The sequence below is a fragment of the Oncorhynchus keta genome, unplaced genomic scaffold (assembly GCF_023373465.1).
Source record: "Oncorhynchus keta strain PuntledgeMale-10-30-2019 unplaced genomic scaffold, Oket_V2 Un_contig_3258_pilon_pilon, whole genome shotgun sequence".
In the NCBI taxonomy this organism is placed as follows: domain Eukaryota; kingdom Metazoa; phylum Chordata; class Actinopteri; order Salmoniformes; family Salmonidae; genus Oncorhynchus; species Oncorhynchus keta.
Genome location: NW_026287160.1, coordinates 55,027 through 65,000, shown reverse-complemented (window position 1 = coordinate 65,000; position 9,974 = coordinate 55,027). Strand labels below are relative to the sequence as shown.

Sequence of the window (9,974 nt, the reverse complement as noted above, 5' to 3'; positions counted from 1 at the left end):
GTGTGTGTGTGTGCCAGTGTGTGTGTGCCAGTGTGTGCGTGTGCCAGTGTGTGTGTGTGTGTGTGTGTGTGTGTGTGCCAGTGTGTGTGTGTGTGTGCCAGTGTGTGTGTGTGTGTGTGTGTGTGTGTGTGTGTGTGTGTGTGTGTGTGTGTGTGTGTGTGTGTGCCAGTGTGTGTGTGTGCCAGTGTGTGTGTGCTCTGTCTTTTTCCCAGTACTGAAGCTACCTCGTCTTGACCCAGTCGATGCAGACAAGCTGCCATTAAACAATGTATCACGTGACCAACCAATAACGTCCTGGATTCTGAGTTCTGTTCTTCTCTGTCCGGCACTCAGCCTCACTGAATTAAAGGATTTTAGAAACTGTCCATCTGGCTATTAGACCACACTAGCCCGGGTGGCATTCAGGTCCTAAATGCCATACTTGAAAATTTAACATTTTACTGGCGGCCTAGTTTGTCATATTTTCAAGCCCAAACTGAAAGCCTTGGCTAGCAGGTTAGCTTCATTTCTTACAATTGAGTTACAATTGATCATGTGTTCCTTCCTGTTCTTCTGTGTTCCTGTATATTCCTTCCTGTTCCTCTATGTTCCTTTCTGTTCCTCTGTTCCTTCCTGTTCCTCTATGTCCCTTCCTGTTCCTCTATGTCCCTTCCTGTTCCTCTGTGTTCCTTCCTGTTCCTCTGTGTTCCTTCCTGTTCCTCTGTGTTCCTTCCTGTTCCTCTGTGTTCCTTCCTGTTCCTGTATATTCCTTCCTGTTCCTCTATGTCCCTTCCTGTTCCTCTGTGTCCCTTCCTGTTCCTCTGTGTCCCTTCCTGTTCCTCTGTGTCCCTTCCTGTTCCTCTGTGTCCCTTCCTGTTCCTCTGTGTTACTTCCTGTTCATCTGTGTTCCTTCCTGTTCCTCTGTGTTCCTTCCTGTTCCTCTGTGTTCCTTCCTGTTCCTGTATATTCCTTCCTGTTCCTCTATGTCCCTTCCTGTTCCTCTATGTCCCTTCCTGTTCCTCTGTGTCCCTTCCTGTGCCTCTGTGTTCCTTCCTGTTCCTCTGTGTTCCTTCCTGTTCCTCTGTGTTCCTTCCTGTTCCTGTATATTCCTTCCTGTTCCTCTATGTTCCTTCCTGTCCTCCAGACCAGACACCAGCGTGGTGATACTCACCACTTGACTGTGGAGGAGATTCTAGATGAGACCAAACTACTGGACATCGGCATGAAGCAGAAACAATGGCTGATGACTGAGGTGTGTGTTGGTGCTTGACCTTTCACCTTTTCAATAAGATGGTGTGTGTTGGGGCGTTCACATGTTATCAGAGTTATCGGGAGGTGCGAGTGGGAAACGGAGTGTGTTGGTGCTTGACCTTTCACCTTTTCAACAGATGACGCCAAATCTGTTTTTTGACCATTGCAAACTTATCAATGTGAATAATGTAGATCGTTTGACAACATTATCAAGGTTAAGCAAGCTAGCTTTTATTATTAGCAACGTTTAGCTAGCTGGAATCCTATTGGTTGAAGAATTGGTCCGATTTCAAAAGCATGTGAACAGTAACGTTTGAGAGAGAGAGAGAGAGAGAGAGAGAGAGAGAGAGAGAGAGAGAGAGAGAGAGAGAGAGAGAGAGAGAGAGAGAGAGAGAGAGAGAGAGAGAGAGAGAGAGAGAGAGAGAGAGAGAGAGAGAGAGAGAGAGAGAGAGAGAGAGAGAGAGAGAGAGAGAGAGAGAGAGAGAGAGAGAGAGAGAGAGAGAGAGAGAGAGAGAGAGATGAATGAATGATGATATGGAACAATTGTTAAATCTTTAAAACCACCTCCCCTCATTATTCTGATCATAAAACATAGTTTCTAAAAAAAACACCTCTCTCTCTTCTTGCTCTCCCTCTCTTTTATTTACCTCCTTCCCACCCTTCTCTTCCTCGGGCCAAACAGACTAGTGTTTTGAGACCCATGTAAATAAAGTTGCAATAAATGTTTGACTCAGTCCCTGTCCCGTCCCCCAGGCGCTGGCCAGTAACCCTAAGATAGAGGTGAGGGATGGGAAATATGCCTTCAAGCCCAAATATCACCTGAAGGACAAGAAAGCCCTGCTCAGACTGTTGGATAAACATGACCAGCTGGGACTGGGAGGATTACTGCTAGATGATGTGGAGGAGGGGCTACCTAACTCTGCCAAGGCACTGAAGGTGTGTGTGTGTGTGTGTGTGTGTGTGTGTGTGTGTGTGTGTGTGTGTGTGTGTGTGTGTGTGTGTGTGTGTGTGAGTATTAATGAGTCAGGCATATTAACGGCCTCTGTTCCTCCCCAGGTTTTGGGAGACCAGATCATCTTTGTGACCAGACCAGACAAGAAGAAGATTCTGTTCTATAATGATAAACACTGCCAGTTTACAGTGGACGAAGGTGAGAGCGTTGGTGGAGTTTCTCTACCTTAATTACTTTTTTGGGGCCCTCCGTGGTAGATGAGTGGGAGCATTGGTATGGTGTCTTTTTGCTTAGTTCTCTGTAGAAGGTGAGAATATAATGTTAATTAGAACTAGAGTGTTGGTATGGTCTCTCCCTTAATTTAGTTTGCAGTGGTTGAAGATGAGAGCATGTTTCTCCCCATTAAATCTCTGTTGAAAAGCTGAGCATTGGTAGGGTTTCTCCCATGTCATACAATGCAGAATGTAAAAGTGTTGGTACAATTTCTCCCTTAATTATCAGTTTGCAGTAGATTCAGATAAGAGCGTTGATAAGGTCTCTCTTTCTTATTTCAGTTAAGGGAGCTTTATTGACATTAAATACATTCTGTAAATATTGCCAAAGGTTAACAAAAAAAAAGATATATATATATATAAAATGTTTTATAAGTCTAAAGAAGTAATGTCTAAAGTACAACTGCATAAAGCCACTTAGTTCTCAGTAGAAGGTGTGAGCACTGGTCTGGTTTCTCTCCCTTTGCACTGGTCTGGTTTCTCTTTCACGTAATGACTCCAATGGCTCCACCCAGTGGTCAGATTTTAAATTATTGTTTTTACTATGACGTCATTTAGAAGTGTAGAACTTTCAGTTAGTCGATACAGGATATTAACTGAGTTTGATTTGTTTGTTTACTTGTATGTTTTGATTTGTTTACTTGTATGTTTTGATTTGTTTACTTGTATGTATTGATTTGTTTACTTGAATGTTTTGATTTGTTTACTTGTATGTATTGATTTGTTTACTTGTATGTATTGATTTGTTTAGTTGAATGTATTGATTTGTTTACTTGTATGTATTGATTTGTTTACTTGTATGTATTGATTTGTTTACTTGTATGTTTTGATTTGTTTACTTGTATGGATTGATTTGTTTACTTGTATGTATTGATTTGTTTAGTTGAATGTATTGATTTGTTTACTTGTATGTATTGATTTGTTTACTTGTATGTATTGATTTGTTTACTTGTATGTATTGATTTGTTTACTTGTATGTATTGTGTACCGCAAGTCAGCTTTTATCTGCCAAGTACGACCTACTTGTAGAAATGTAATAAACTACTACTGCTATTGTCCTACCTGAGCTAATGGTATCCTGTCTGTGTTTCCTGGTCTATCGTCCCAGAGTTCACCAAGCTGTGGAGGAGTATCCCAGTGGACTCTATGGATGAAGAGAAGATAGAGGACTATCTCAAGAGACAGGGCATCTCCTCCATGCAGGAGACTGGACCCAAGAAAGTTGTGAGTTTCTCTCTCTGTCCCTACCTCTTTCTCTACCTCTTCAGATCGCTCTACCTCTCCGGATCTCTCTACCTCTCCGGATCTCTCTACCTCTCCGGATCTCTCTACCTCTCCAGATCTCTCTACCTCTCCAGATCTCTCTACCTCTCCAGATCTCTCTACCTCTCCGGATCTCTCTACCTCTCCGGATCTCTCTCCCTCTCCGGATCTCTCTACCTCTCCGGATCTCTCTCCCTCTCTACCTCTCCAGATCTCTCTCCCTCTCTACCTCTCCAGATCTCTCTCCCTCTCTACCTCTCCAGATCTCTCTCTCTCCACATCTCTCTACCTCTCCACATCTCTCTCTACCTCTCCACATCTCTCTCTACCTCTCCACATATCTCTCTACTCTCCACATCTCTCTCTACCTCTCCACATCTTTTCTCTTTCTATCTGTATTTCTGTCTCACAGGCCGGGGTAATTCCAGTCCTCGGGGGCCTGATTGGTGTTACACTTTTGTCCCAGCTAACACACCTGACTCCAGTAATCAACTAATCATGATCTTCAGTTTAGAATGCAGTTAGTTTAAATCAGCTGAGTTCTGCGAGGGACTGGGGGGGGCGACCAATCAGTTCTGCTAGGGAATGGGGGGTGACCAATCAGTTCTGCTAGGGAATGGGGGCGACCAATCAGTTCTGCTAGGGAATGGGGGTGACCAATCAGTTCTGCGAGGGACTGGGGGGGGGGCGACCAATCAGTTCTGCTAGGGAATGGGGGCGACCAATCAGTTCTGCTAGGGACTGGGGGCGCAAATCAAGACCCCCCCGAAGGACTGGAATTACTGGAATTATATGGGCTGTTTGTTAACAAGACAGTTGATCGCTACAACATTCAAAGTAGAAGTAGTAGGTGGAAGGGTCATTTAAAAGAGTAACTCTGGGGCACATTCATGTTATAAACGTGTTCTACTTATCGACATTGTGATCATTAAGTCAATTAATGGTGGTACGGATTTATGTCCACATCTCCTAGCTCAGGGGTGTCAAACATACGGCCCGCGGGCCGGAACCGGCCCCCAAGGAGGTTCGATCAGGCCCGCAGGATAATTTGAAAGTGGAAAAAATGCATAAAAGACATGGAATTAATTTTTTTTTTTTTTTAAGACAAGCCGCATCACTGAGACAGACTGAAAACAGCAGACGGTATCAATGCGCCATCTGCTGCTTGTTACGACGTTGTTAAGATTGTTAATGTCTCTACCTCTCCACTACACCCTCATTAGCCAAAATGTCGTTATCCAAACGGAGAAAAGTAGATAAGGAGTGTAGAATTTTCAAAGAAAAATGGACCACGTCCTATTTATTTACAGAGATGCACGGAAAACCTTTGTGCTTGGTGTGTTTGCAACAAGTTTCGGTATTGAAGGAATATAATATTCGACGCCACTACGAGACTCATCACAGCGAAAAATATGACGGCTTGCAAGGACAACTGAGAAGAGATAAGATTAACGAATTGCTGGCGGGTCTGAGGAAACAGCAGTCAACTTTCATCCAGAGCCGAGAAGTCAGTGAAGCAGCGGTAAAAGCCAGCTACCTAATTGCTAGCGAAATAGCATTAGCATCGAAGCCGTATTCCGACGGTGACTTTGTTAAACGATGCATGATGAAGGCGGCTGAACTTGTATGTCCCGAGAAGCGACAAGCTTTTGCCAATATTAGCATGACGAGGAATACTATAGCAGAGAGGATTTCGGAACTATCGGCAGATTTAGACAGTCAATTGAAACAGAGAGTCAAGTCATTTATTGCATTTTCCGTGGCAATTGACGAGAGCACTGACATCACAGACGTGGCCCAACTGGCCATATTTATTCGAGGAGTTGATGAGACATTGACTGTTACTGAAGAGTTTCTTGAGTTGGTGCCAATGATGGACACCACAACAGCCGAGGACATTTTCGGCTCTGTCCTTGCTGCATTGGACAGAGTTGGAGTGAACTGGTCCCGCGCTGTCAGCCTGGCTACAGACGGCGCGCCATCCATGGTCGGAAAGAAAGCAGGTGTCGCGACAAAGTTCAAAGACAAAGTACAAGCCCTTAATGGAGGAGATCGTTTCTGGACATTTCACTGTATTTTGCACCAGGAGGCATTGTGTTGCAAGTCGCTGAAAATGGACCACGTCATGGAGGTGGTTGTTCGCACTGTAAATTTCATCCGGTCCAGAGGTCTGAACCATCGTCAGTTTGACAAACTTCTCAGCGACAGCAACATTACCCACAGCCTGCCATACCACACTGAAGTGAGATGGTTAAGCCGAGGCGCTGTGCTGAGGCATTTCTTTGATCTACGAGAGGAAATCGGACAGTTCATGGAGAAAAAAGGAAAACCGGTGTTGGAATTACAATCTCAGGAATGGCTACGGGACCTTGCATTCTTGGTTGATATTACTGAACACTTGAACAATCTGAACAAAATGTTGCAAGGCCGCAAAAAGTTGTCACACAGTTTTCTGACAACATACATGCATTTAAGTTGAAGCTGACTTTGTGGGAGATGCAACTGGCAAATGGCAACCCTGCCCTGATTTTATCAGTATCTACTACCAGGGTACCCCAAATTAACAGCCCTGGCTGCTAAAATTTTGTGCATGTTTGGGACAACCTACCTTTGTGAACAAATTTTCTCAGTGATGAATATCAATAAAACAAAAATGCGTTCAAGGCTCACAAACAAGCACTTAAATGACATTCTGAAAGTGACAGCTAGTCAGGACATGACACCTGGTGTTGATGCACTTGTACAGGCCAAAAGATGCCAAGTTTCAGGTACAAATACAAGTCCAGACTAGACTAACACCTTTAAAATGCTGCCTTAGATACTGTTTGCATTGAAAGAATACAGCTCTGTGAAGATGAATCCTTACTGTGGTGATTTAAAAAATGTGCACTTTAATGTTAGTCAGCAGCTTCAAAACAAAAGTTGTGTGATGGAATTCTACTGTTCATACAACTCCATACATTTTCAGTATGTATTGTATGTGTATGTATGTTTCATGTATGAAGTTTACAGATTTACAGGACAGGCGAACACTTTCTTCATTACACATTTAAAATCACTCTCCTTAGTTTGTAAGGTGTACGCAGGGATTACATTTAGATTTTATATGCGTATGTGTAAGTGGTTTAAAAATTCCTTTCTTTAAAAGTCTAATTTAATCTTAAAGTGCATTACTATATTTTTCAGTACCAATTAAAGTTTTGTGCCTTTGTACAATCAGTGGGATCAGTTGCAATGCATATTTGTGAATGATAAAAGTAAATTGCACATTTGTCTAAGGAAATATGAGGTGTTTCATGAAATGTTTTGTAAAAGGATAGTTCATTAAATTTCAATATTTTCCTAATGTTCTTGTGCTTCTTTACACCAAAACAAAGGAAAGACATGATATTTTGGTTATTTATAGCAGAGTATGGTATAATTTTAATGGTCCGGCCCACTTGACATCTCCCTAGGCCGTATGTGGCCCACGATGCGAAATGAGTTTGACACCCCTGTCCTAGCTCTTATCACTCTCTATCTTTCTCTCCATCCATGTTTCTCATAATGTATCTGTGATTGGTTGTTTCTACAATTAACCGGTCTGTGATTGGCTGTTTTGGTTGTGTTGCTACAGTTACCAATCAAGAGGAAGAAGCCAGGTGGACAGAAGAAGAGACGCTTCAAGACTCACAACGACCATCTGGCCGGAGTACTGGAGGACTACTCAGAGGGCGTACCTGCTAAGAAGTGATGTCACTTCCTGGTTATACCCCTCCCTCTTCCCTGGCCCAGTGAGAGAGGGGTGACCTGGGAGTTGTTGTTTTTGGGCGGAAATAAACTTTTTTTTATTTGTCTCACCAAAACTACAATGAAGATGAGAGGAGACAATGGCCCTGTCTCAAACGTGGGAACTTGCTTCCTTTTCTCCCCGACGATAAAGGAGAGAAGATGAGGAAAGGAAGCCATTTTGGAACGTTGCGACACAAGATGGCTGACTGATTGACTGAAGTGAAGTCCTTGCCAAACACACCAACCTAAAGAGGCGCTCGCTGTCCTTTTTGATAATACTGTACCAGTTTGGTTCTAAGCAGTAATACGAAATGGTGGACGGCTTTAGGGTAGCAAAAATGTCCTGTTAAGTTTTCCAGAAATCCCAGTTGGAATATTCCTGTAATGACAAATTCCCTGGAATCTGGTAACACTTCAAATGGGATGTCTGGGAAACATAGGGGATTCTGGGAAAGTTACTGGATATGTGCAACTGTAGATATGTGTAAATGTCTGGCACATGATGGACACTGTGTGTGTGATAGTGGAGGGAGGATGTGTGTGAAAGTGTTTTTTTTTTAAATAATACCAGTCGTATTGTCTGCTGTAGTTGTTCCTTATATTCATTTCCAACAGTGGTCACCAATGGCAACCTGGAGAAATACAGGTTGTGCAGGGTTTTGCTCCAGACCTGCACAAACACTTCTGATTTAGCTAAACGACTCGTAGAATCTACCAGGTTTACTCAGACAAACACTAGCCTGGTCCCAGGGTCTTTGTGCTGTCATTCCAAACGGCATGACAACGAGTCATAGCAGAGCTGAAATCAGGCTAGACAAACACCCCACTCCCATAGAAGCCCTTCAGCTAATAAACTGTCCCTTCAGTATATACTCAAACTGTTCATCAAGACTTTGATTGATTGGGTGAATCGGTTGTGTTATAGTGCAAGGCTAGAACAAAAGCCCGAGACACCCTGTATCTCCACACTTCCTGGTTGGTTGGTGACCTCTGGTCTCAGAGCGTTCTTCATTACTGAGCATGTTACCCACAGTACCTTTCTCCTGAGGCCTTTCCTCTGACGCACAATAAAGTCCTAGAAAACACACTGTACTGTATCTCTCCACTTCCTGGTTGGCTGTACTGTATCTCTCCACTTCCTGGTTGGCTGTACTGTATCTCTCCACTTCCTGGTTGGCTGTACTGTATCTCTCCACTTCCTGGTTGGCTGTACTGTATCTCTCCACTTCCTGGTTGGTTCGTGACCGCTGGTCTCGGAGCGTTCTGGTTGGCTGTACTGTATCTCTCCACTTCCTGGTTGGCTGTACTGTATCTCTCCACTTCCTGGTTGGCTGTACTGTGTCTCTCCACTTCCTGGTTGGTTGGTGACCGCTGGTCTCGGAGCGTTCTGGTTGGCTGTACTGTATCTCTCCACTTCCTGGTTGGCTGTACTGTGTCTTCTTGATGACACAGAGGCCTGGATTCAATCTGATGGTTGTTGCTCGCTGACATTTTAAAAGGTCGTATCTGATTCGGAGAAAGAGAGAGGATGTGAGGAACCGCGGGAAAGACAAATGAAGACTGGTTGGATGAAAGCTCAGTGGGCGAGGCTTAATGACAGATCAGTGAGTGGAATTTACATCTGAGAGACAAATAGAATGAACTTTTTAGGGTTGCAGGTGGATGGGGGGATTAAACGCGGGTTGCAACCTGCTGAGGTCGCCAGTTCTAATCCCGGTTGCGACTAGTTTCCCAACTCTACCCAACATAACTAATCTACAAACTCTGAACAGCTTTAAATATGTGCAAAAACAAGGATGGTGGCTCAGCCCCTGCTAGCGGAGGGTACTCAGCACTGAGATAAATGACACTCAACTGCTTTTCTGCTCCCCCTTCTGACACCCAGATGGGGACACATGTGCCTGGCAGACATCTCAGCTTTGATGTCAGCCCACCACCTCAAGCTCAACCTAGACAAGACAGAGCTGCTCTTCCTCCTGGGGAACGCCTGCCCGCTCCAAGACCTCTCCATCACAGACGACAACTCCACCGTGTCGACGTGACCCTGTGCAACACCCTGTCGTTCTCTGTAAACATCAAAGCAGTGACCCGCTCCTGCAGGTTCATGCTCTCTACAACATCCGTGGAGTACGACTCTACCTCACACAGGAAGTGGCGCAGGTCCTAATCCAGGCCGTTGTCATCTCCCGTCTGGACCACTGCAACTCTCTGTTGGCTCCCTGCTTGTGTCACCAAACCCCTGGAACTGATCCAGAACACAGCAGCCCGCCTGGTTTTCAACCTCATGTTACATACCGACTACGTGGAGGACATTATTTAGATTTATTTTCTATGCCTGAGATATGTGGTCGTCCCACCTGGATATCTTAAGATGAATGCACTTAACTGTCAGTCTCTCTGGATAAGAGCGTCTACTAAATGACTCAAACGTAAAAGGTCACAGGTTCAGATCTTGGGGATGCCGTTAAAAAGAGAAAAAGAGGGTA

At 44.2% G+C, this 9,974-nt stretch overlaps 1 protein-coding gene across 1 annotated transcript in view; it reads left to right on the top strand.

The window, feature by feature from the left end:
• LOC127923797 (general transcription factor IIE subunit 2-like) overlaps positions 1–8,575 on the top strand; it is a 40,763-nt gene extending 32,188 nt beyond the window's left edge. Inside the window, exons 4-8 of the mRNA XM_052507843.1 lie at positions 1,124–1,231; positions 1,984–2,166; positions 2,287–2,380; positions 3,563–3,678; positions 7,334–8,575. Of these exons, the coding sequence (XP_052363803.1) occupies positions 1,124–1,231; positions 1,984–2,166; positions 2,287–2,380; positions 3,563–3,678; positions 7,334–7,450 (618 nt within the window). The 3' untranslated portion in view covers positions 7,451–8,575. The remainder of the gene's footprint in view (positions 1–1,123; positions 1,232–1,983; positions 2,167–2,286; positions 2,381–3,562; positions 3,679–7,333) is intronic.
• The last annotated feature ends 1,399 nt before the right edge of the window (positions 8,576–9,974 follow it).